The 26,362-nt window shown below is 44.1% G+C and overlaps 2 protein-coding genes across 3 annotated transcripts; both read right to left on the reverse strand.

Moving 5' to 3' along the window:
• Positions 1-2,135: 2,135 nt before the first annotated feature.
• Positions 2,136-6,635, reverse strand: znf576.2 (zinc finger protein 576, tandem duplicate 2). Of its 2 annotated transcripts, none has more exons than XM_080005996.1 (5): positions 6,620-6,635; positions 5,554-5,738; positions 5,318-5,433; positions 4,211-4,354; positions 2,136-4,088 (listed from the first exon to the last, which is right to left on the reverse strand). In XM_080005996.1, the coding sequence occupies exons 2-5, from the start codon at positions 5,696-5,698 to the stop codon at positions 3,216-3,218; spliced, it is 1,278 nt and encodes a 425-aa protein (XP_079862122.1). In that variant the 5' UTR covers positions 5,699-5,738; positions 6,620-6,635; the 3' UTR covers positions 2,136-3,215. The 2 variants fall into 2 exon arrangements, with proteins under 2 accessions (XP_079862122.1, XP_079862123.1); XM_080005997.1 differs by lacking the exon at positions 6,620-6,635 and adding an exon at positions 6,437-6,491 and having other exon boundaries at positions 5,554-5,743.
• Positions 6,636-7,499: 864 nt separating this feature from the next.
• On the reverse strand, positions 7,500-18,118 carry znf576.1 (zinc finger protein 576, tandem duplicate 1). Its single transcript, XM_080006208.1, has 9 exons — positions 17,793-18,118; positions 15,831-16,355; positions 11,827-15,590; positions 11,456-11,726; positions 11,012-11,212; positions 10,208-10,303; positions 9,926-10,112; positions 9,333-9,537; positions 7,500-9,246 (listed from the first exon to the last, which is right to left on the reverse strand). The coding sequence occupies exons 1-9, from the start codon at positions 18,058-18,060 to the stop codon at positions 7,987-7,989; spliced, it is 6,777 nt and encodes a 2,258-aa protein (XP_079862334.1). The 5' UTR covers positions 18,061-18,118; the 3' UTR covers positions 7,500-7,986.
• Positions 18,119-26,362: the final 8,244 nt, after the last annotated feature.

Consider the following 26,362-nt stretch of genomic DNA (forward strand, 5'->3'; position numbering starts at 1 on the left):
GATGGCTGGGGCTGTGGACACAAAGTTTTGTCGGATGATTGTTATTGTTATTATTATAAGACAAGAGAGACAACGGGACAAGCCAGGATGGGGAAAAATGCAGGGGCCACATTTCACTGGCTACCACCCAAAAAGCATGTGCATGTGTGTGTGTGTGTATATATATATATATATATATGCATGTGTTGTTGTAGAGCGGCGTGTCATGTGACGAATTAAGATTCTTCTTAAGTAACACCGCAGAAGCAATGGTTCTGAAACACGTTCAGACAGAGGTACAGACAGACAAGACAGACAGACAGAACATTCATCCCCAGAGGGAAATGAAACTCATTTGAAAACAATAGGCAATAACAACAACAACAACAAATAGAGAGTAATGCCAATATGCAATAACCCTAACAATTAACAAATAGAGAGACCATATACAATAAACCGATATATTACCAATAATAAAATTCAACAAACCTCTGTAACAACAATTTTATTATTATTATCGTTAATAACAATAATAACGACGTTAATTATAAAAGTACCTGGATATCTCACTTCACTCAACACACAGCAGCGGCGGAGAGGCGTCAATGAGCTGCTTTTCTTACCATTTAGATAAACAACGTGAAGTCAAAGCGGCGCCGGGGAGACATGCCCGCCGCCTCGCTCGACACGGGGCGCCGCGGGCCAGGCCACGCCGGGACCTCTGCGGGGGGAAGCGCCGCGAATACCGACCGACCGGGCCGAGCGGGTCGTGTTTGTGCGTCCGGACACTTCCTGTAACCACAAAGGACCAGGAGGAGGTGGAGGGGGGCGGCGGAGGAGACGGAGGTGGAGGGGAGACCCGCGCTCCGTGGCGCCCCCGCGCGTCCCGGAGCGGAACCACAGGGTGAAACGAGCGACGGGGGGGGGCCTCCGCTCCGATTTTTTGGGGGTGGAGTCCTGACACTTGACCCCTTGAAAGGATATATTCAGTCTCTTGATTCGAATTTAGATCTCTGCACAGTACTTCAGCCAACTTTCCATGAGGGATAGGGGTAGATATGCTGTAAGAATAATAGTGATCTGATAGATAGGCAGACAGACAGGCAGACAGACAGACAGACAGACAGATAGGTAGGTAGGTAGGACATCGACTGCCCAGCACCAACCGTGGGAAGAGGCAGCCCAAAACAGGCTCTCAGGGTGCAGCTGGGGTAGGGTTGGGGTTAGCCCACATAATAACTATATTAAATATGCTACATAGATATTTGGCACACACACATTTATGTATTGAATGACACCGAGGTTGATGTACAGACTTGTATTATTAACAGACTGTACATTTTGATGTGTTGTACGCACTTTGAAACTCTTAAATAATTCCTCCTTTATAAAACGTGTATATCCTTACTGTAAAATGAAAGCTTTTTTTCTTTTAAACAAAAGATGTCGTCGATCACGCTGTTCAACATTCCAACAAAAACACAACAACGTTGCGGAGATTTCTCCGTTCAGCACTCAGTGTCACGTCCGCATTCAGCAGGCTGTCAAGTGGCCAATCAGCAAGATGTCAAGCCCCCCTTCAGCAGGCCATGCGGCAGTGCTGGTCCTCCAAGCACTTTTGCATTCTGGGAGCTGGCTGAATGAAGCCGAGTCTGGGGGAGACTTTGGAGGAGATTATCCCAGAATCACAGTTTGCCACACCCATGTCATTAACAAGTCATAGCTTTAAAAAAATATTTGCTTGATTTGCACAAGTGACGTCTTGTTTTGAAGCTCTGATTCTTCGCTTTCAAATGATGCGAAAACATAAACAAACAAAAAAAAAGTCAAATGCCACCAAAAGACCCCGAAGGACGCGGCGGGTCACATATACATAACCAGCTGACTTTGTTAAAATGACTGTTGGTGGACAGTCATCACATGTCGGTTACATGCGATTACCCGATTGTTTTAACGCAATGCTTGAATTACAACGTGGCGCTTTAAAACATGAGAAAACAATATTACCGCGCGGGTCATTTCAAAACGAGGTTTGAGTCGCGCTGAAGTGACCCGGTTTGCTTTTCATTTTGTCACCCTTTTCCTACAACACAACTGAAAGGCGGCAGCGTCTGTGCATTGCATTGAAATGTAGTTATGACAAGTATAACTGCAAATAAGTTTAATATCAGAATTTTATTTTCTGTATTCACAACCACACACAGGATTAGTCAAAAGATTTTCATTTTAGCTGCTGTTGATAAGAGGCTGAATCAAATAGTTTTGTTTTTTTTTTACATCAGATGCAATATTCACATTATGACTCGTCATGTTTAAGAAAATAATATAAGATGACACAAGGACAAGGCAAATGGCTTTTTTGTCAGCCACCCTTAGGATAGCCTGTTTTTTTTTTTAATTATTAATGGTATTAGTTGCAGCTTCCTGTCATGTTGCAGTGGGCAGAGAAACAAGCCAATCCTTGCATAAGAACACTTGATTTACAGCTCCTCACAAGACTATGGCATCAAAAATTCAGTGTTTTGCATTCAATAAACACTTTATACATTACATATTACTGTAATAGATTACAAAAGACTAAGTTTAACATGATGCAATTCTAGGTTTTGGTGGATCCTTTTTTTGTACAAACTGAACATTGTTTGCATTGGGCCAAAACAAAATCAAACAATTAAAAAAAAGCAAAAAGAAAAACCAAAAGCAAAAAATAAAAACCATGAGAACCAGAGACTGTACATAAAAGACTTCCTCTTACAAACTGCATAGCATCCAAATGTTTCATCATAGTAATGTCGTCAATCTGTTAAAAAAAAAAAAAAACAATATAACACATACATATAACACACATACAACAAAACTTCATTCCAGACAGTTAAGGAAGCCATACCACACACACTTCTAGAAAAAAAAGGGCAAAAAAAAAAGACAAAATTAAAAGATAATTTAAAAGTCGTCTTCAGATCTTCATCCTTCGCCATCCACTCAACAAAACTTATTAGTCAATCATGTGACGTCTGCAGAAAATCTCTTACAGAGAAAAAAGAAAACGGGGAGCTGTGAAGTTAGTGAAAGACCTCAAATCAAAATCTAGCTAAAAAGGACAATTCCGTCGAAAACACTCCAAGTTCGTCTAAAAGCATCGGATCACTAATTAAAAAAATATCCCTGACTAAAATATTTAGAATAGACAACATCCGCTAGTCCCTCTCGCCTCACACGAAAACCGCCTCCCTTAATTATCTCTTTGCGCCCTGGCTCCCGGGTTTCTCCTCCACGTGGCTCTTCTCGTGAGCCTTCATCGTGCGCTCGCGGCCGAAGCTCTTCCCGCAGGTGGGGCAGGCGAAGCGGCCGGCGGAGTGGGCCCGGGCCGCGTGGGCCTCTAGCTGTTCGGGACGCGCAAAGCTCTCCTCGCACTCCTCGCAGGGGTGGGCTTTCCGGGGCGCGTGCTTCTCCTTCTTGTGGGCGCGGAGCTGAGCGAGGCCGGGGAAGCAGAGGTCACACTCGGGACAGGGGTGCTGGCGGGCTGGAGCGGGCGCGGCTTTCGCCTTCTTCTCCTCCGACGGAACTTGACCCGCATCGTCTGCACCGTCCTTGTTCTCCACCGCGGCCGCTGCCGGCACCTTGGGAGGGCGGCCGCGCTTGGCACCGCCTACTTTTGGCTTTGCCTCGGCCGGAGATGGAGCCGGAACCGGAGCCGGAGCAGCAACTGACTCTGATGTGCTTTTGGCCTCCACTGCTTCTTCCGTCCCCTCAGCTTCTTCCTCCTCCTCCTTTTTCCGCTTTCCCTTCTTCTCGGCACCGGCGGGGTCCTCCACTTTCGGGGGCCTCCCACGCTTCTTGATCGATGAGGCCGTGCCGTTGCACTGCTGACCGGCCGCGTACTTCTCCTGGTGCACCACAAGCTCAGATTCCGTTTCAAAGCCCTGGCCACATCTCCCACAGCGGTGGGTCTTGTTGGAGTCCTCCGCCTGTTCTCCGGGCTCGGCTTCCGGGCGGGGATGCTGGGCCAGGCGATGGGTGCGCAGGAGGGCGGGGCTACGGAAGGTTTCGTTGCAATCCTTGCACACAAACTGTCTCTCTGGACACATCTGCCTTCTATGAGTCGTGAGCTGGGGGGGGGGGGGAACCACAGAAAAAGACTTTTACTGATTTAAAAAAAAAACAAACATCGCGTTTCAGTATCGTCAGTGGGATCCAAACACGCCAAGTGGTAATTCGATATCAAACTGACCTCAGAGAAGACTCGAAAGCTTTCCTTGCAGTGAATACATTTGAAGGGCTTGTCTTCCTTGCTATGTGTGGGCTGGTGCTGTGTCAGCTCCTCAGAGGACTGAAAACTGCGGTCGCACACGTAGCAGGTGAACAATGTGTTCCCCTGTAAACAACACAGAAGAGGCAAAAGATACATTTCAGACTTTAAAACCCTTGAAAATAAACAAGTACGAGGATACATTCCAAACTATGCTCTAGACATCACAAACAATATTTAGTACTTGGCAAGCTTGAGGGGCAAAAAATAAATAAAAAATACACAAAATGGTTTTATGGTTTCACCATAAAGCAAAGCAAAGAAAAATAAAGTGCTGTTTCTACATGACAAATATGAATAAATTTAACTCCAAGCTACATTTCAGACAAACATACAAAAAGTCAAATTATTAGAAGCCACAGGACTAATGCCGGATTTACACTGAATCCAAACAAAACAACGAAAGCAAACCGAAAATCTCATTTCTATAGTCATCAACCGCATGTGTAACGTGCCGAGCCTTTGCAGCGCAGATTTCGGCATCTGACCGAGTGTTGGGATGCGCTGAAAATGTTCAACCCTGGCACCAAACTTCGGGTCCGAGACTCTGACCAGAATAAAACGTTGTCGAGTATGAGAAGCTAGAGTTAAAGGGTCAGAGCAACTGGGCTTAAAAGTTAGAAAATAAGTTATGTATATAAAATTAGTTACTACTGCTCCCGTTGGGTGTCACCATATCAACAAATCTCTTTTTATATGAATAGATTGGGTGTACGTTATAGTCTGTGCGAATTTTGCAAACTACACAAAGGAACACTCAAAGCCTCATAGAAAATGCTGAATGTCGAGCTGAGCAAACTACTGCTGTTACATTTCATTACATTTCACTGCATATATGTATGAAAGTATGTATATGACAAATAAAAATCTTGAATCTTGTTGTACTGGAGAACGCCAGAACAACAGCAGTAGTTGTACTGGAGACGAGCGCTCCCATTTCCCCTGATGCATCTCTCCGAGGCGTTTTCGGATTCGGTGTAAAGATGGCCTCGGTGGCTTCAACCACTCGCCGGCTGCTGCAAGGCCCACCTGCTGAAGCTGCTGCTTGTATTCTTCACGGTGGCTTTTCTTCATGTGCCTTTCCTTGGCTTTGGCGTTGCAGAACGTGATGAAGCACTGGAAACACTGCAGATTCTCGTGTTGGTCTGGGCGGGGCAGCGGGGAAGGGCGGAGAACAAAGTTAAGGTGACTCACGTACAAGGGCGACCATTTGTTTTCTTGTTACTCAAGAAATAGAGGAACTTGGGGAATGGCGCGGGACTCACAGCTCTGAACGGAGGCTTCCGGAGGGGGCCTCATGGTGATGGGGGTGTAGGGCTCCGCCGGCTTCTCGGGGGGAACCTCTGGGGGAGGGTCCGGCAACGCCCGCCCCATCACTATATCCTCTATGTTCAAAATGTCTGAATCCATCCCTGGTCACAGGACGGTGGGAAGCGGAACAGAACAGCTGCTGTACTGGAACAAAACATCCCATGTTACAGAAGATCAGCCCTGATCTCACGCAGAGTTAGTTCTCTTCACATCACTTGTTTGTTTTTAACTTGATATATCATTTGTTTTTGTATTTTTTATTTTACATAACATTTGTTTTTACTTGATATACCACTTTCTTTGGTTTACTTGACATATCGCTTGTTTTTCTAACTTGATATGCCACTTGTTTTTTTATTTGACATACCCGTTTGTTTTTACTTGACATATCACTTGTTATTCTAACTTGTTTTTTTTTTTAAATTGACATATCGCTTTTGTATACCTGTTACTTACATGCTACACGAACAGTTAATTTAGAAGAACTACCACATCAGTGCATCCAAATGTACATTTTTGAAATCACACGTTGGCCTCAGCGCTACACACCAGTCGCTGGGGATGTTTATACTGTGCAGTTAGCTTCTCAGATCAACATGAACGGGTTAGCGTCGCTGTAGCGTTCGGCTGTTCGGCCTGTCCTACGCTTATGTAGAGGCAGGCGTGGCGTCTGTAAAAATCAATATTGATCATAATAATTCACGCCGGTGCTGAGCGGAGGTTTTAAGACACCCACTTTAATTCCACGTCTGTGCAATACGGCTAAACCCTGACGGCGCTTCTCATCGAAATCACACTAGCCACGCTAACGCTAACGTTAGCATTCGCGTTAGCCACCTAGCCGGAGGATCCTAGTGGTGGCCGTCCGACAGCTGCATCAGTAGTATTTCCCCCCTTTCTACTCGTGCACTGCGCGCTACTGCGACACGCACACGCGTATCCTCTGGAAGAACTTGTCGGCGGCACATGAACGTGAACAACGGCGCCCGCGGAGCCCACAACACGCCAACGGACACTCACCTCGAAGCGCTTTTTTTGAAGGCAGAACGGCGCTGAGAGTTGGGGCATAGAAGTAGATGCGACAGAGCGGCCCGCTTCCTCGCTGGTACGCCTAAGATGGCCGCCGCCGTCTGCCACACACGCCTGTCTGGGTACGCTTGATACACCGGATCGATAAATTGGAAAACGCCGGGTCAGTAAACTGAATACACCGGGTCAATGTATTGGAAACACCGGACTAATAAACTGGATACACCGGATCAATATGCTGGAAACACCGGGTCAGTAAACAGGACACACCGGGTCAATATACTGGAACCACCGGGTCAAGATATTGGAAACACCGGGTCAATATACTGGAAACGCCGGGTCAAGATATTGGAAACGCCGGACCAATAAACCGGACACACCGGGTCAGTATCTTGGAATGAGCGGATCAAGACATTGGAAACATCGGGTCAATAATGTGGACGCGCGGTGTCAAGTGTGACAACTATCCCACCGGGAGCCCTTTAAAGCAACGACACACGTTGAATCAGTGCTGCAGTGTTGGGATGGCGCACACCTGCCTTTTAGTATTTGCATGTATTTAGGTGAATGTCGTGTAGTTCCATTTATTTGATTTTATTTTCTTTTCTTTTCCGTAAAGGGGAATAGCAACAGGGCATCTGAAATAACCGCCCAGTTGAAAAGCAGCGCGTTCTAGTCGTTCCGCTTCTATGAGCGCCCCGCACCACGTGACCAATAAAACTTTTTGAACCGCTTCCTGCATGAAGACCTGCTCCTGCTGCAGCGCCATTCATTTCGGGGTTTTTTGTTTGTTTGTTTGTTTTGTTGTTTGTTTTTATTGCATTTGGGGGCAACACCTGTACCAATAGTCAATGATGCCACTGCGTTTTATCTCTATGAAGAACCTTCCTTTAATTTCCGAACAACTCCCACGAATAAGAAAGTCGTCGAGGCCCAACAGGCCCAGACGGTCACAATAAACAGCAACTTCAACGTCTCAGGTCATCCCAAAATCATTCAGAACTCAGAGCAGCAAATTCATCCTACATGTAACTTCAGGAAGACCACTAAGCCACGTCACAAAGCATTTCCGTTCTTTCAAACTGCATCACAATAATGGGGGGGGCAGGCTTGGCAGTGAGGCATTATGGGGGAATTATAGTATTTTCAGGAATATTTAGTGTCATAATAGGGATAGATTAAAAACACAGTATGTGGTTTGGTGAAAAAAATGCTCCATTATTATTATTATTATTATTATTATTATTAAAGGGGAATATGTGGTCACATAAATAGATTTGGCCATTTTAATGTTTAAAATGAGTGGTATCCCCCTTCAAAATGTGGACGGTACATTCTGGAACGTAAAACAATGGGTTTCATAAACTGTTCTGATTATGGAAATTCAAAAAACAGTTGTGATTCCGTGAGATACAAAGAAAGACGCAGCACTTAAGGCATAGCACCCGCGATGTTCTCTGACAGTCTCTGAAGCGACACCTGCCCTCCTCTCCCTCCCCCAGCTGCTCGGGCCAGTGGCCGCATCCATCATAGCGGGTGGAGGCGTCTGGGAGGGGGCGTTCCTGCGACAGGTCGGGGCTGGGGGCCTCGCTCAGCACGTGGGGGCTCTGCGTGGGGGGCGGAGGGGGCACCGCGGCCTGGGCGTCGATGCCACTGGAGAGGATCAAGGCCTTGGCCACTTCCAGCCTGAAGCTCAGGAGGGTCAGAGGCTCGGACCGGGCCCCACGCTCCCGCCTGTGCAGAAGCCACGAGTTGATCAAGGCCAGGTCCGTCAGGTACCACAGCACGGCTTGGGGCCAGCAGGTCGGGGTGGAGACTGTCAGGGGGATACGGTAAAGATTCTGCAAGTCCCTGTTGAGACAAGCCGACCTCTGGGCCCTCTCCAAGTTGTCGATCAGAGACGCGCTGTTGCCCTGGCGGCTCCCGACGGTCGAAAGGATGAACCCGCAGTGCGATCTGCGCAGCATCAACCTCCCGTCCGAACTGACAAACTCGTCCCCAACTTGTCCCCCTGCCACCACCCTGCCCGCGCCGTGGACACCGGCAACCAAGAGACGCTCCAACATTTCAGGGGTGGAGAGTTCCTGCCTGCAAAGGAACACCATACTGTCTCGTGGGACTATCTTTTCAACAGCCGCTTCTTTGTCCGAGAGATCCAATTTAAGTTCCAACTGATGGATCAGACCACCGGAACCGATTAATGCAGTGCAGTGCAGAGAAAGCTTGTCACTGTTAACTTTCTCGGCGGTCAGAGGCAGGGGGTATTGATCAACTCCGTATTCACACTCTCGTCTCACTTGCTGGCACCCTGCTTGGAAACGGCATAATATTGGTTGGACCCTCCAGAGGGGATTGGTCTGAACATTCAAACAGTTCATGTGACATGGCGCACCTCCACCGACACCAGTCTCTTGATTACCAAGGATTTGCCCATTGCTGCTCGTGTTGGAGCTGCTCGTTGTATTGGATGTGGCTGGTTGTTGTTGACTTTGAACGTCGCCTCGAGGGAGTGCGAGCTTCAATTTGCGAGAGAGCTGAAGGAACCGCGAAAGCGGCATGGCCTCAGCAATCAGGGGTACTTTAGTGAGTTCCTGCCAGTAGAGCCTCAGACTGGGAAACTGGAGAGAAAAAACCATGTACAGATGAAATGATTGACTCCTTTTCCGTTCAAATAGCGAAGCACAGAGCGTGAGAATTCACTCACCTTTAAAGATCCCATCGCGATGTGGACCCCTACAAACTGTGCAACCTCTTTGGGCGTGACAGGATTTGAAATGTTGGATAGATTATTTGTGCAATGACTGATTTCTTTCCAGGTATCCCAGGGAAAATAGTTGGAAAAGTAATCAACGGGCTCACTGCTACATGTTTGCCCACTGGATTGTGCCTGGCTTTCAGAGGTTGGCAAGCTGAAAGAATGGAAAAATACATTTAATATAAATACATATTCAAGAATATTTACCAATTTGGGAAAAAGAAGAAAAAACATTTGATCTGGGTAACAATTAATATAGTTATAACATCATTTATGGGTTACGCAAATATTACAAAAACTGGTCTGGTGAGATTTTATTGCCGTTATGTGACCAAAATGAATCTTCAATTTCAACATGAATTTAAATTGAAGGGAAGATTTGTAAATGTTATATTCACTCCGCCATTTGCCATGGACCACACATAGTAAAAATGAATTCCTAACCCTATATGTATGTGACAAATAACCTCTTGAGTCTTGAATATATTCCCTGAAATACAATTTTTAAAACCCTTAAAACAAATACAACTGTTCCTATGTACTTGTCTGATATTTCAGTCATCTTCTGCGGTCTTCTGTTTTGGTGTCGGTGGAAATGAGCCATGACTTGTGCCTCTGAGGCAGGCTGAGGGTCGCCGAGTTCAAACACATCCGAGTCATCTTCGTCAGAACTCTGCAGGAGAAAGTCCCGAAGCTGCAGCGCCTCCTCACCGTCCAGGCCTCCCTCATCTGGTGTGAACAGACGTCAGGGCTGCAGTTAACATAAACCGCTGACGGACAGCGTCATACATATCGGTCAGAGTTCAATTTCTTTGTTTGTTTACCTGCCACCGTATTTTCTACGTCATTTTCATCTGTTCCTAATGGTACTTCCCCAACTGTGGTTTCTTGATAATCCTCTGTGCAGCAGTTCCCTTCATCTGTTGTAAACAAATTGGAAAGTCTTTCAGCATCATTAACAGTTGAATCTCTTATGATTCCAAGTACCATTTTCACATTTTGTCCAGATTAATATGGTGTTGTGTATATATTATGTTCATTATGTTCATGTTCATATTCATGCAGCGTTACAAATGACTGCCCGTTCGCCAGCCCCAGACTTGTATACCACATACTTCATGGGTAATTGCTTGGACATGTCTTGCTTTGTCACCAAAGTTTTGGGGGTATTCATGCTGTAAAGTTGCGCTTATAAATAGATCATTTCCAACCTGAATCTAAATCTTTCCCACTGATTGATTGATTCATGTCATTCTCACTGTATTCGTGCACTTGCATAGAATTGCCTAAAAGCATCCTATGCTGCTGTTCTATTCCACAAGAACTGTTACAAAAGTGTTATACGAACAAACAAACATCATCACAAGCTAACACCTAAGAAGGAGGTTAGCTTATGATAATGTTTGTTTGTACATTGTAAAATGTAGGGTTTTTTCCCCAAAAAAATTGTCCGAGTCAGATTTCTCTGCCTTAGAACAGAGCAGAACAGAGTTCTAACAGCCAAAAACTGGATGAATCGGTTTCATGTCTATTCACCTATGATTAAACTCAATCAAAACGGGATTCCGTCTGGGTCGAATCTTTTTGAGAAGATCTCTTTACGGTCGGTTCACAAACCCAGCACTTACAACGGCCGCCGCTCATTGGTCGGCTGTCTGTCTGAACAACGCCGGCGTCCCCGGGCCCCCCCGAGGTAAATGCACTGTTGTCTCTGTGAGTAGCTTCCAGCAGGACCTCCCTCTCTTCCTCCTTCACTGGGTAGAAGATGCACTGTTTGGTGTTGAAGTCAGTCATGCTGGTCGCCCTGGATTCTTGACCGCTTTCCGTCTCTGAAATTAAACCAGCCATCGCAATGTTTCACTGTCTGGACGCTTTAAAAAGCCTCCGACTGCATTCCTTTCCACATTTGACACGACCAGAGCGCACAAAACGACAAGAAAAAAAATGCACGAGTGCAGTAGCTTGTTTGATCACTACCAGCCCACAAGAAAACCTCATTATTAAAAAAGTAATATACATACACAGTTTAAAAGAACAAACCACAGATCCGCATTGCCGAGCCTAATGTTTACCTGTACTAGGAGTGTCTTCAATATCCATTTGTTCCACATTCCATTGGATAACAACGTTGCCCTCTGAAGCCTGAGGATCACTTAAAATGAGACTGCGTTCCTGCTTGACCAGAACGGTCCTTACACCCGTTTGGTGCTGGGACTGTACTCCTGCTCTAGCTCTACATCTACCAACGGTTCCCAACAGGGACAATTGAGCGGTATTGTCCTCGATCTTGATCTCTTGTCCGACCACCACGTCGCCGGACGCCACATCTTTGTTGTGTGAACCCTGAATGACAAACAAAACGGAATTTGAATAAATTGCAATGGAAAGCAATCACGTGCGACAAAACACAAGAGTTCCATCTGATTGCCTGTATTTGACCGACCGTTGCTGCAGCCAGACATTGCTCCCCGTCTTCAGGCTCGATCTGCTTGGAAAGGACAACTCTCTCGAGTATGATGCCCGGGGACTCTTCCCTTTCCTGTTCCTCTTTTTCCTCTGATTCCACTTGTTTGTCTGACACCAATTCTTCTTCCGCAACACTGGCACTAACAGGCTCGCTCTCTGAGGAAGGCACGTCAGGCCCGCATGTGGCAGAGGCCAGGGCTTCGCCAGGCTCCACTCTGATGTTCGTGTCTGTCTGGGAGCCCTGGGATGATGACGGAGCATGTTGTGCTCCAATGGTGCTGGTCTCCTCTTCCTTTTTGATTTCATCAGTCGAGGAAGACTTTTGGAAAATGACCTCACATTCATCCGATTCTTTATCTGTTCCGCTTCCTCTGAAATTGTCTCCATCCGAATTTCTTCTGGATATCATTCCCGGTTTAAGACCCCCTTTTCTTCCCCTCCTGCCCCTCGAAACATGGGACCTTTCTACTCCTGTAATGCCATTTTCTTTTCTTTGCACCACCACTTCCTCCCCCTCCGTCTTTAGCTCTGCTGGGTAGATTGAACTCCCTCGAGTCTGTGAGATTGGGGTTATTTCTGGTGTCTTTTCATGGTTAGTCTGAGAAGTTGATACAGCGGTGCTCTCAATTTCATTATTAAGTTCTCTGATGAGCTCATTTGGGGAGTCGTCTTGAGCCAAGGTCAGCTGATCCTGGTCTCCAATAGTTACCACATCCACCTCAAGAATTAAACCATCCTTAACATCATCATCTGTGGGGTGCTGAATTTCAGTTTCGGCACCACAATGTGAAGGGCTCTTAAGGGCATCGTCTTTACTGCTCGGACATGTCGATTTCTGTTCACCTAATGCCAAAGGCTCTGCTGCTTCAGCGCCGACAGGCTGAGGAGAAATACTAAAGGGGGTTACGGATGCAACAGATTCAGAAGACTCACTTATTGGCCTAAGGTGTTTTATTTGATCAGAGTTAACCAGAGCCTCGGTAAATTGCTCTGCAGGATCCTTAGCTACATCCATAAACGATGCAACATCTGCAACGGATGCATTTCCACTCTTCTCTCCATATCCACAAGCCGGAACATCTGCGGCAGAAACAGGCAAAGACGGGGAGGGATTCAGAGCCGGGAAAGAGACGCCACCATCTCTGGAACCCAACAATATCTCTCCCATCTCGGCCTCGGTATCCCAGTCCGTAGCACAGCGAACCACCCTGACCACCTCTTCCTGGTCTTTTGAAGGCTGGCACAGATCCAAACAGGAGATCCCCTCAAAGATGTTCCCGTTTGTGTACGTGAGGCCGGGGCTCTCGACAATGTGCATGGTCGCCTTGTGTTCCTGAAGGGCGGAGACGCTGTTGAATTTCTCTCCACAGTCCTTGCACTCCAAAGCGCGTGTGGAGTGAGAGGACGTTATCACTCCCTCAGTCTCCACCTCCAAAGAGGCTTTGCGCTTTCTGGTGGTCTTTGGCTTGCTGGACGGTGTTTCAGACAGATGAGAGCGTATGGAGCGTACGGAGGAGAGCAACGAAAGAGCTTTCTGGTTCTTTTTTGGTCTACCTCCCTTTTTCTTGGCTGCAGTTGGGGGAACATTCGAGGGGTCATTTACGTCGCTGGGCTTCTCCGCATGGCTCCCCTCTTTATTCTGTAGTCTCACAGATTCTTGTGGCACTTCCTGTGTACCTGGTGCCTTAGACGGGTCCAATTTGTAAACTTTCAACTGGGGCTGCTTATGACCCCTCAGTAACAGTAAAGCGTCTTGTGCCACTTGTTGAACAGGTGCTCTTTCAGACTCCATGTTTACTAGGGTATTCTGTTTTTGCTCCTTTGGTACTTCCAGTTTTTTCTTTCGACCCTTGCTGCTCAGTTCTGCGTCTTTTGCTTTTTTGGTACGTTGGTACTGAACGTCTTCCATGACTTTCTGTGTCTTTTTCTTTTTTGTTTCTCTTTCCTTTTTCTTTTTTAGTACGGATGAAGCGGCAACTTCTCTTTTGCTTATTTTCTTCACTCTGACCACATCTTTCGGCTTCTTTAACTTCTTTTTTTTGTTCTCTTTACTTTTTTGCACTTGAGAATCACATGAACTGGGTTCTATTTCTAGAGGGGGGAGCAAATATGCTTCTTTCTTGTCTTTTTTGGTTTTCCTTCCCTTCTTTTTGGGAGACACTTTTTTTTGAGACAGGTTTGTGACCGGTGTTTTATCCCTAATTAGTTCTTCTTGGGTTGACTGACATGGCTGCGATGGCTTCTTCCGTTTTGGGTTCGGCTTCTCCTTATTTTTTGGACCAAATTCTAGAACGAGGTGGGATTTCTTGGTTCTCTGACGTTTGGCCGGTGTCTCACCAAGATGCACGTTATTCTTTTGTGTTGACCGTGACAGCTGTTCCATATATTCTTCGAAAATAAACGCCCTGGCAGGCCGTCGTTTCCGCACCTTGACTAATTCTTGAGCAGACATTACATTTATTGGAGAGTGTGTTTTGGTCTGTTTCACCTTCGTAGTCTCTAATTGTGACAGGGCCTGTTCTTCTGCAGAAGGTTCCTCTACCCCGGACTGCTGGTCAAGCTTTTTCAGACTCTCTCTGCTATCTGTCTTTTCAGAAGGTTCCTTTTCAATCTCCTTGTGTTTATTTTCTGCCGATGTACAACGGACCTGCTCTACACTTTTCTGTTGTGTTTGTGGATCAGCCGCTCCTTTTGGATTGGTTTGGGATTCAGCTAGACATGGCGTAAATGTGTCTGTGGGGGCAAACTGGGTAGAAGAGAGGTCCTGCTGATCAGTCTGTAAATAAGTCATTTCCAGCTGAACGGTGGGCATGAGAGGCGGACCCGACAGGACAATCTCCTGTTGATCAATGACCGTCTCCTCCAAAGTCCTCTCCAGTTCCGACACCAACGAAGGAGGGGACACAAGTGAAGGGGGAGATGGTTCTCCACCTTGACCACAATTTACAGTTTGTTCAAAGTCTGTAACTGGCACGAGGGCAGGGGTGAGTTCTAAAATGACTGTTTGCTCGGGGTTTGGTTGGGGGCCGGCAACCTCACTCTGGCAAATTCTTTCATCGGTTGGGATGGATTCAAATGTTCCAGCATTTGCCTGCTGAAGAAGTTGATGCGCCATCTCTCCCTCGTTTCTTTCCGTTTGGTCAGGGTGTACACTTGTTGGATCCATATTTTTAGGCGTTTCTATTTGGGAACCCAGTACCTGAAATGTAGGGTGCTCCAACTGTCCATCTGGCGTTATGGGTTCCAATATAATTGTTTGCTCCATTGGATCATATGGGTACTTTGTATTTTCCAGTTGTATTGTGTTAGTCTGCTCTATCTGTTTCAGGTCTAACAGCTCTAGCGACTGTGGGGTTTGATTTAAAGTAATTGTTTCCCCTAGTCCAGTTAACTGTTGCAGATCTAGTGGTGCAGCATTCAGAGGAACCTGTCCCAGAATGACAACCTGGTTCACTTTCTGCACATTACCCAAAGACTCAATAAGTTTGCGAATTTGCTCTGTGTCAATGTTGGCATCGACTTGCTGAAGGGGTCCCATTGGCTCTATTTGTAAAACGGTTGATTGAGGAATTGATATTGGTGTTATAATAGGTGTGCCTGCTTTCACTTGCTGTCCGTGTGGAAGGCCACCGGAAGTAGCTTCAGATAAGAACTTGTGCCGGTTTTGCATGTGATGTGCCCTCGTCTTGGTGGTCTTGAACGCGACCTTGCATACAGGACAAGGATATTTTGTGGATGAATCTGTAAAGAAAATAGATCAAAATGTATTCATTGTAAATTATTGATCCTCTCATGTTCAATTAAATTGAAGTTCATCAGACTATCAAATTGTAGCACACAGCAGTATTCCTTATACTTTCCTTCATACGATAATTTTCAGTTTGGGAAAATGTCTCTTTGAAAAAAATAGTATACACAGTGTCAGAATTTTATCAAAATAGTATTTTTCAAAATTATTGCAACAGCAGGAATCAGACTTACCTGTCTTACGAGCATTTTTCTTTTGCTGTGTTTTAGCAGTGGCAGCGGTGGCTTTATCTTTTTCTTCTCCTTCCGGCATGTGTGAAATCATGTGTTTCTGAAGAGCCTTAGACATACTGAACCTCTTTCCACAATCCTTGCACACATACGGCCTCTCTCCTGTATGTGTCCGGCGGTGGTACTTGAGCAACGTAAGCGTTTTGCAGGGTTTGCCACAGTCTGCGCAGGCGTAGCCGTCCTGGCCAAAGTGAATTTTTTTATGACGCGTGAGCTCCGATGACTTGTTGAACGCTTGTACGCAGATTGGACATTTGAAAGGTTTCCTCTCTACGTGAGCTTTCTGGTGGGCCATGAGCTCGGTGGAGTTTGTGAAGTGGCGGTCGCAGACGTAGCAGGCGAACACGGCGTTCCTCAGGATGCACTCCTCATACTCTGCTTTGTGGCTCAGCTTCAGGTGACGCTCCTTACTCTTGTAGTCGCTGAAAATGATGTGGCACTTGATGCACTGCAGGGAGAGCTGAGATGCTGGAACAAAAAAAGAACAGGGAGGGGACATTAAGGTTCTATGATATGGAAAGAATATGGCTTATTGCAATGACAATTTGACTTTAATCTCAGGGCCACTGTCTAAATCATTCCTACAAGGAACAAGATTTTAAGTGAGACTTAAAATGACACATTTTTTAAATGGTATACAATAATATATAGATCATATACAGTAGTAAGTATTTAATAAGTAATTTCACCCCATGTTTTGAGCCTCGTTCCACCCACTGCACGATTTCAGAATACTAACAACTATTGTAACTGTAACTAACTGTAAATTGAGAAACAGGTAAAAGTTCAAAGCTCCTGTCACAGATGGGTCTCAATTCCAAAAAGTTTGAAAATTTGCCCCGTTCACAGTCCCCGCTCAGTCAGTGCAAGGCACTTGGAGGAGATTGTGGACCAGAGCTCTTTTTTTTAGCCCATTTGTTACTTAAAGAATGTCACTAAAAGTACTGATCAAAGTACAGCATCCTGCCTGCATGCTTTTTGCCGATTTCAACCAATAGGTGGTGTTCAAAGTCACACTTACTATATGTAATATCTGTAATTCTGGTTTAATTACATTATTAAAGAAATGTAAATATTATGGATAGGATGTGTTTCATTGGAGAACAGAAACATACAAAAAAACACACAAAAAAATAAGTTCTAGTGTGCAGTCCCAAATAGGGTTTGCTGCAAAAGCCCCTGGAAACTAAAACAGTTTGTATTCAAATAAATCAAATGAGGTTAACACTGTGTGTTAACATGTGCAATAGTGTGGAAGGCATGGCAGGTTATAGTGTCTTTACTGATGTCACAGCCCTGTACAAAGTGAACATATCTTTACATTGCAACAACAATAAAAAGTGTTTTTTTTACTGTAGAGTGTGTAACCCTAGTACCTATGTTAAGGACATAAATCAAGTATAAAGGAGAAAGCATACTATAGAGATATGTTTATTATGGATTGAAAAAAAGATTTTAGGGGGTAAAAACACTGAGGTTTGCTATACTCTATTAGTTGACGAGTCGCCAATGGAAGGAGGTATTCGGTAATAAATATCCAAGGTGTAAGATGCCTGTATTTGACTATTTGACACTTGTCCATACACCTTTTCCTTAATTACTGCAGGATGAGATAAGCCTTTCTGGCCCGGCAAAAATAAAATATTTAGATTAAGTGTATCAGTCACAAGACAAGTTTTCCCAACACTGGCGACCATTGTATTCCAAGGTGAGCCACGGCCCACTTTTCACAATGAAATAAACAGTGTCATAAATTATAAACAGTGCATATTATGCTATGCTGTCTGGAATTGATGAAATAGTACAGCCTAGCAATTTTGATCTTGCAACACAAGAGCTGATTTCCAAAATACAGGGCAGAGTAGTCAAAAAACACTGTTCGACACAACAGCTAAAAATACTCACATGTGACTGGCAGAACCTCTTGCTTGGACATATCCATCTTCAGAGGATCCGATCGGTCCTTCTTGCGAGCAATATAATTTCTTTCATGGAGGGCTTCCTTACCCGCCTTTCTCACCCCGTGGGCCTCGCTGCCCGGGTCGGGGTTCTGCTTAGGTACCATCTCTAGGAGGGGACTTTGCTTTGGGGCGTTGTCCGTGGCTACCTCCCCTGCATTAGATGGGTGCTCGTCCCTCGGCTGCACGGTGGTGTCCCCCGCCCCCGCGGCCATGCTTTCCACTGGCTCCAAAATGATTTCACCTTCTAACAGCTGGAATACTATCCTACTGTCATCCAGCGGTGTCACTGTTTTGTTTTCGGTCAGTGGCGACTGGGCCTCACTCTGAGACAAATGTGTCATGAGAGTATTCTGTGACACTCCCATCTTGCGCTTTCTGCATATTGGTTGACTTTGCAGTTGAGGGGCGCCGGCGCACCTCTCCTTCGGCGCCGGTGCGACCGCTCCTCCATCGTCCGCTCGGGGGTCGGTCATGCTCTCCAACAGCTGCTCTGCTGTTTGACAAGTCAGCGGCTCGGGAGCAGTCTTCATGGTCTGGGCGGGACAGTGCATGGCTCCTCAGAACCTCGTTCACCAGTTTCACCCCAACGTTGGTCTCTTTGAGATGAGGATTCTAAACAGTAGATAGATAGATAGATAGATAGACAGATAGATAGACAGACAGATAGCCAGACAGACAGACAGACAGACAGACAGACAGACAGACATAGATAGATAGAGAGATAGATAGATAGATAGATAGATAGATAGATAGACAGACAGACAGACAGACAGATAGATAGACAGATAGATAGATAGATAGATAGATAGATAGACAGGCAGATATACAGACAGACAGACAGACAGACATATAGATAGATAGATAGATAGATAGATAGATAGATAGATAGATAGATAGATAGACAGATAGATAGATAGATAGATAGATAGATAGATAGATAGATAGACAGATAGATAGATAGATAGATAGATAGATAGATAGATAGACAGACAGACAGACAGACAGATAGATAGATAGATAGACAGACAGACAGACAGATAGATAGACAGACAGACAGATAGATAGATAGACAGACAGACAGATAGACAGATAGATAGATAGACAGATAGATAGATAGATAGACAGACAGACAGATAGACAGATAGATAGATAGACAGACAGACAGACAGACAGACAGACAGACAGACAGACAGACAGACAGACAGACAGACAGACAGACAGACAGACAGATAGATAGATAGATAGATAGATAGATAGATAGATAGATAGATAGATAGATAGATAGATGGATAGATAGACAGATGGAAATAGCAGTGTTACACCATCTCACATAAAAACAAATGGCAATAATAACGAAGTAATAATGATCTTAAAAAAAATTATGAATAAAAATGCAAAATACAATCAACCTTAAAAATTGACAGGAAATCACATAAAACAAGTCCAAACACTAGAATATATTTCACGGATCTCCTTCAATGTAACGGCGTTTCAGAGAGGAGCACCCCAGCGACCTGCATTTCAACATATCATTGTTAGAACCGGGGGAAACACGGCGGTTGTGCCCAATACAAGCGGAGGACTGAGGCTTAATAACGATGTATTTACCAGAGGCCACTGTTTGACGGCCGTGCGGTATCACACAGTTTTACTCAATATCGCTCGATTAGACCCGTTCGTAATTCGGAAAACCCGCTTTAAACTCGCCCCTCGTCCCCATAACAATCGATCCCTCGTCACGGTTGCTCAGGATTTTAGCCCCGGTTGGCCGACAGAACAGCGGCCGCGCGAGCCGCAGCCCCCCTCAAATACCGACAAATCACGGCCGCCGCCTTCTTTTACGCCCGTTTCCCCCCCCGGCGCCCTGCACATTATGGGATGCACAGGTAAATAACGTTACCCGGAGCGGTTCGCCAGCCCCGACGTCAACATCTCCGCGTCGCTCCGCACACAAAGCGCGCGCGCGCGCGCGCGCACACACACACACGCGCAGACCGGCGCGAGCTGCGGGCAGCGTGACGTCACGGTCGCTGCGGCGGCTTCGCGGGATTTGTTGTTTTTTTTCCGAGTGGCCGCCGCACGAAGGACTCCACTGAGGACTACAATTTCAAAAGGGAGATTTTATTATATTATATTTGATATTTTTTTAATTTAAATGTATTTTTTTATTTATTTATAATTGAAGTTATTCTTCCGGCCTAACGCCTGTCTGTGTATGTTGATGATAAAACAGCGTAAGACTGAACAGTTCGTTTTTTGTTTCTTATTCATGTAGAATGTTAGTAATTCAAAATCATTTTTTTGGTGTTGTAAAGAATCACTATATGGGATTTTTATTTTTTTGTGTTGTGTTATTTAGAGTGCTGGAATCCCAAAAGAAATGATCCATTATCAAAAAGGCCTATTCATGAGTGTTGTCTTGTTTTGTTTGTCTATGATGTGTCCAGGGACACATTTCCCCATAAATAAGAAACTAAAAACAAACTGTTGAGGCTTATGTTGTTTTATTATGAATACATATCCACAGACAACCGCACTGCGCGTGAGCCCGGAAAAATAACTTCAAAAAAAAATTCCCTTAAAATGATTATTTACAAAAAAAAAATAATAAACGTTATTTTTAATAACACAACGACTGTATCAGCTCACAGTAAATGCTCAAATGGTTGTCGACATGATTTGGAGTAAAAAATGCAAAACGTGGAACTGGAAAATTAAAGTAATGTAAAAACATGTAATGTAGAATTGATCAGATATCAAAACAAAGAGAATACTGTCAATGTTGACAAATTAAAAATAGCTGCTATCAAAATTAGATTTTTTTATAAGAACCTATCAAAGAAATCTCATATTGCAAAAAAAGAAAGCAAAAGGTGAAACTCCACTATCAATAGCATGGAGTGACGCCCACGGTAGACATCATCAGTGTACTCCATATATGACGATTAATGGGTCTTGAAGACTCCAGCTCTCAGTTGCTGCATGACGTGCTGCACCAATCTTTTCCAAACATTAAATATAAATGATTTACTTATTTCATTTAAACCCACTTATTTACTGTGTGATTGATGTAGTTTATTACATGTCCGTGGCTACATAGCGACCAGGGCTTTACATTGTTTACATTGTTTTTGTCATTGTTTCTGTTACACCCGACATTTTGCCTGTGCCAACAATAGTGGGTTTTATTATCATACAGCCTAAGATACCTCAGTCAATATTTTTCATTTGTTTTTCATTGTTCTTTTTTGTCATATTTGATATTGTAGTATTTTTTCAGGTATTTTATTACATCAATTATTCTTACTATATGCTCCTTGTTCCAGCATGTTTCACACTGGTTACACAGTGTCAGTTCTGTGATGCAAATGTTTTATTCAGGGTTACAACAACTTGATTCTTTCTTTTAATGTGAAATAGATCATTCTTTGTTCGCTTCGAAGTCCTTCTTTTTAATTTTTTTTCTGACCTTGTTACCGGTTTATAGGTCATGATGCCTCTTATCACAGTCACCCGTCACAGTCGAAAGCACCGCTTTTAGGAGGACGGCTGCTGTCAGAGCCTTCACTGATGGTCCTACTGTTTGGGGATGGGGACGCTTGATGTCAAATAAACAAACAAACAAACAAATAAATGAATAAATAAATAGATGTATAAACACATACATACATAGACATAACCCAACACCAACAGCCCTGCCCGGCCATATTTATTGTATTGTATTTATGTATTCATTTATTTATTTATATATTTGTTTGTTTGTTTATTTATTAATTTATGTATGTAGGTATTTGTTTGTTTGTTTGTTTATTTATGAATTCATTTGTTTATTTGTTTTTTCTTTTTTTGTTTCCATCTTCTATTATTCCTGCTAGTTTCCTTCCTCTCCTTCCTTTTTTTTGGGGGGGGGGGGGGGACACTCAGTCGGTGGCTTTTCCGTCTTTTCATTTCTTATTCAAATCACAGCTTAGTTGACCAACACTAATCCACAAAATGCGGACGCTGGGTCCTGTATCAGGTTCTTAAGCTGGAATGTTAATGGTATGAGCAATCCAGATCAGCGGTCAAAAATATTGTCTCATATAAAACGTTGAAGCCCTGACATAATATTCCTACAGAAAACACATTTACGTGATAGAGACCAAATCAGACTCAGATGTCCATGGGTGAGTGATATTTTTCACTCAATGTTCAATTCAAAAGCTAGAGGGGTAGCAATTTTGGTTAATAGAATCCAATTTTCCACCTCGAAGATTTTGCTGATAAAAATGCAGATAATTGATTATTGCAGGCATTTTAGTCACAACCCTGTATTGTTGGGGATGTATATGCTCCAAATTTTGACAGTAGACTATGTCTTTGACCTAAAGCCCTCTGTCTTTGCAGAATGTAGATGTTAACATTTTGGCGAAAGCTTTAGCAACCCGTCTTGAAGAGATTTTTCCAATTTCAGGAGGAGCAGAGCATTTTCATCAAAGGACGTCAGCTGTTTTTTAATGTTCGCACACTCCTTAATGTGATTTTCTCCAGACACTCCAGACACATCCCCTGAAGTTGTTATTTCGCTTGATGCAGAGAGAGCATGCGATGGGGTCCGATGGATCCATTTTTTTGCAGTACCTCATAAGTTTGGATTTGGGAAGCGATTTATATCCTGTATTCGACTTCTTTATATCTCCCCCAGGCCAGCGTTCACAGCAATGAGGCCCGATCTAGTTATTTCACATTGCCAGGTGGGGATGTGTTCTTCCCTGTTACTTTTCGCCCCGGCCATTGAACCTCAATTCCATTAAGATCTCTCCCTCCATTCCACGGAGTCTCCCCTGCTGACCCTCCCTTCAAAATCAGCTCATCGGGGTTTAAATATCTAAGGATCAATGTGACCCGTACTTTACCCTCTCTCTACTCTGCTAATTTATCTTCTTTGGTCACCCTGGTCAAGGCAGACCTCCAAAGGACGGAACTCCTTACCTCTATCATTGATAGGTAGAATTAATGCGGTAAGAAGAAATATCTTGCCTAAATTTCTGTTTTTGTTTCAATTTGTCCCTTTCTTTTCGCCAAAACATTTTTTTCAAAATCTGTGGACCAGATCATCACTTCCTTTTTTATGGGGTGGTAAATCACCCGGGTCGAGGAAATCATTACTGCAAAAATTCAGATTCAGTGGCGGACTTGCCTTACCTAATTTCTGCTCTGCTATTGGTCAGCACATATTCACAAATCGACTTATTGGCTTCAACCTCCAGGGTCGTTATTGTGTAGGTTGGAGGTTCAATCATGTGTCTCATCTTCCCCAATAGCCCTACTCACCTCCTCCCTCCCGGTCAATCCTTCCAGCTTTACAAGACGCCCCGTGGTACTGTCCGCCCTTAGGATTTGGTTTCAATTCAGACATCACTTTAAGTTGATGTCAGCCGCCACCCCCGATACCTTTAATGAAGAATCACCTATTTCCCCCATCACTCATGATGCCACTTACATGTTGCAGCAGAGTCGGGGCATTAAGCTTTTTACAGATGTTTTTACCTCTATGGCACTTTCTCTGGCTTCTCAGATCTATCTTCAGATTTTAAATTGTTTTTAACTTGTTTTTGAACTTGTTGTTTCACTACTTTCAAGTTACACACTGCGCCGCCTCTCATTTTCCATGCTACCAACTAAACTGGTTTAAATCCTACTTAAAGGACAGGGACTACTTTGTGTCCCAAAGTAATTACACATCTTTGCGGACAAAAATGACATGCAGAGTTCCCCAAGGCTCCATTCTGGGGCCTCTTCTGTTTAACATCTACATCCTCCCCCTGGCTCAGATTATGGAAAACAACTAAATATGTTACCATAATTACGCAGACGACACACACATTTACATAATCATATCACCAGGGGGATTATGGTCCAATATAATCACTGAGCAAATGGACGGAACAAATCAACAATTGGATGTGCCAGAATGTTCTCCAATTAAAGAAACAAAAAAAGAAAGTAATTGTTTTGGAGCCAAGGAATAACGACTAAAAGTCAGCGCTCAGCTTCAATCGGTAATGTTAAAAAGCACAAACCGAGCCAGAAATCTTGTGTAGTCACAGACTCTGACCTAAATTTCAACAGCCATATTAAAACAGCAATTCTTGATAGTTTTCCTCTTACGTTTAACTTTGTTAATTTTTTTTAAGACTTCTTAGTATTCATTTGTAAGGTTATTTATTTAAGATTTTCATTACATTTTTCACATTTGAACTATTTGTTATTATTTGAATGTTTTATATATGTAAAATATATAAACCATACTATAAATATGTAAGTACTATTGTTATTTTCTACACAGAGACATTGTTTGGGTATTCTTGTTGTTAGACCCTCTTTGAGGCCCCTGGGATTCCTTTCATAAAAAATGGGAAATACTTGTAATTTTCACTTCTGTACTTATTTGTGTATCACTAATAAAATGATTTTACACGCACACGCACACGCACACGCACACACACACACACAGAACTCGTATGTATTCACCGTATGTGCAGACATGGACACATTTGTTGGTACCCTTATAGCTTATTGAAACAATGCTTCATTCCTCCTAAAAAGTGATTTTCTCATGGTTTGGTCTTACCTACATGCCTTTTGTATGTCATAGAGTAAAGCAAAGAAACTGTGAAAAGAGATCAATTATTGCTAAAAAGATCAATTATATTCTAAAATGGCCTGGATCTTTAGTTGTCACACGACACGCCACACATGCTTTGGATGGTGGCCTCTGCATTTGACCCATCCTGGCTTGTCCTTCCTCCGGTGGGGCAGCTAGGAGCAGTGGGCCACATTCGACGACGCTGGTTGCATATGTCCATCGCTGGTCAGACGATGATGTGTGCATGTTTTTGGTGGGGGTCCTTTCTGATGTTAGATGGAGGAAACCCCATGTGAGCGCGGGGAGAACATGCAAACTCCACACAGGAAGGCTCCTAATTGGGAGATAGCCCGCCGGAGCACGGTGCCAACAGCGCCCCAGGCGGGAATTGAACCCAGGACCTTCTTGCTGTGCCACCGTGTATTTAGAGGCAATCACTGCTATCAAGCGAATGCTGGAGCGCTCAGTGAGACTTCTGCACCTGTCAACAGGTAGTTTGGCCCACTCCTCCGGAGAAAACTGCTACAGCTGTCTCAGGTTTGAAGGGCGCCTTCTCCAGACTGCATGTTTCAGCTCTTTCCATAAATGTTGGATAGGATTCAGATCAGGGCTCGTAGAAGGCAACTTCAGAATAGTCCAATGTTTTGTTCTTATCCATTCTTGGGTGGCTTTAGTTGTGTGTTTTGGGTCATTATCCTGTTGGAGGACCCATGACCTGCCACTGAGACAGAGCTTTCTGACACTGGGCAGTACGTTTCGCTCCAGCAGGCCTTGATAGTCTTGAGATTTCATTGTGCCCTGCACAGATTCAAGGCACTCCATGCCAGACGCAGCAAAGCAGCCCCAAAACATAACTGAGCCTCCCCCATGTTTCACAGTAGGTATGGTGTCTTTTCTTTAAAAGCTTAATTTTTTCATCTGTGAACATAGAGCTGATGTGACTTGCCAAAAAGCTCCAGTTTTGACTCATCTGTCCAAAGGACATTACCCCAGAAGTATTGTGGCTTGTCGATATGCATTTTAGCAAATTCCAGTCTGGCTCTTTATGTTTTTCTTTCAAAAGTGGAGCTCTTCTCCTGGGTCTTCTTCCATGGAGCCCACTGTCACTCAAAAAGCAACGGATGGGGCGATCAGACACTGATGTACCTTGACCTTGGAGTTGAGCTCGTACTTCTTTGGAAGTTGTCCTTGGCTCTTTGTCTACCATTCGCACTATCCTTCTGTTCAATCTGGGGTCGATTTTCCTCTTGCAGCCGCATCCAGGGAGGTTGGCTACAGTCCCATGGACCTTAAATGTCTTAATAATATTTACAACTGTAGTCACTGGAACATCAAGCTGCTTGGAGATGGTCTTATAACCGTTACCTTTAACATGCTTGTCTACAATTTTCTTTCTGATCTCCTCAGACAGCGCTCTCCTTTGCTTTCCCTGGTCCCTGCTTAGTGTGGTGCACAGGATGAAACCAAACAGCAGAGGGACTACTTTTCTCCATTTAAATAGGCTGAATGACCGATTATAGGATTGAGTGTGATACCAATTAAGGAAAACTGTTTGAAATATCACTATGATCCAATTATTTACAATCTGTTCTAAGGGGTACCAAAAAATCTGTCCAGGCCATTTTAGAATATAATTGATCTCTTTAGCAATAATTTATCTCTTTTGAGGTTCTTTGCTTTACTCTATGACATACCAAAGGCATGCAGGTATACATGAGAAAATTGATTTTAATTTATCACTTTTCAGGAGGAATGAAGCATTGTTTCAATGAGCCGTAAGGGTACCAAAAAATTTGTCCACGTCTGTATTTTATCAGCCAATAAAATGAATGATAGACCAATTGTTATTTTTAAAAGCATTCTAAAACAATCTCTCCAATGCGTGC

This window comes from Zeus faber (assembly GCF_960531495.2).
Source record: "Zeus faber genome assembly, chromosome: 8".
In the NCBI taxonomy this organism is placed as follows: Eukaryota; Metazoa; Chordata; class Actinopteri; order Zeiformes; family Zeidae; genus Zeus; species Zeus faber.

Bases quoted from the DNA above. Each gene is read 5' to 3' on its own strand.
- znf576.2 (XM_080005996.1), bottom strand. From the start codon at position 5,698: ATGGATTCAGACATTTTGAACATAGAGGATATAGTGATGGGGCGGGCG. The intron at 5,434-5,553 runs GTGAGTCCCGCG...TGCCCCGCCCAG, and splicing joins GGAAGCCTCCGTTCAGAGCT to ACCAACACGAGAATCTGCAG. The intron at 4,355-5,317 runs GTGGGCCTTGCA...TGTTGTTTACAG, and splicing joins ACAAGCAGCAGCTTCAGCAG to GGGAACACATTGTTCACCTG.
- znf576.1 (XM_080006208.1), bottom strand. From the start codon at position 18,060: ATGGCCGCGGGGGCGGGGGACACCACCGTGCAGCCGAGGGACGAGCAC. The intron at 16,356-17,792 runs GTGAGTATTTTT...TTTTTGTTCCAG, and splicing joins AGAGGTTCTGCCAGTCACAT to CATCTCAGCTCTCCCTGCAG. The intron at 10,304-11,011 runs GTAAGTGCTGGG...TGTTTACAACAG, and splicing joins ACCAATGAGCGGCGGCCGTT to ATGAAGGGAACTGCTGCACA.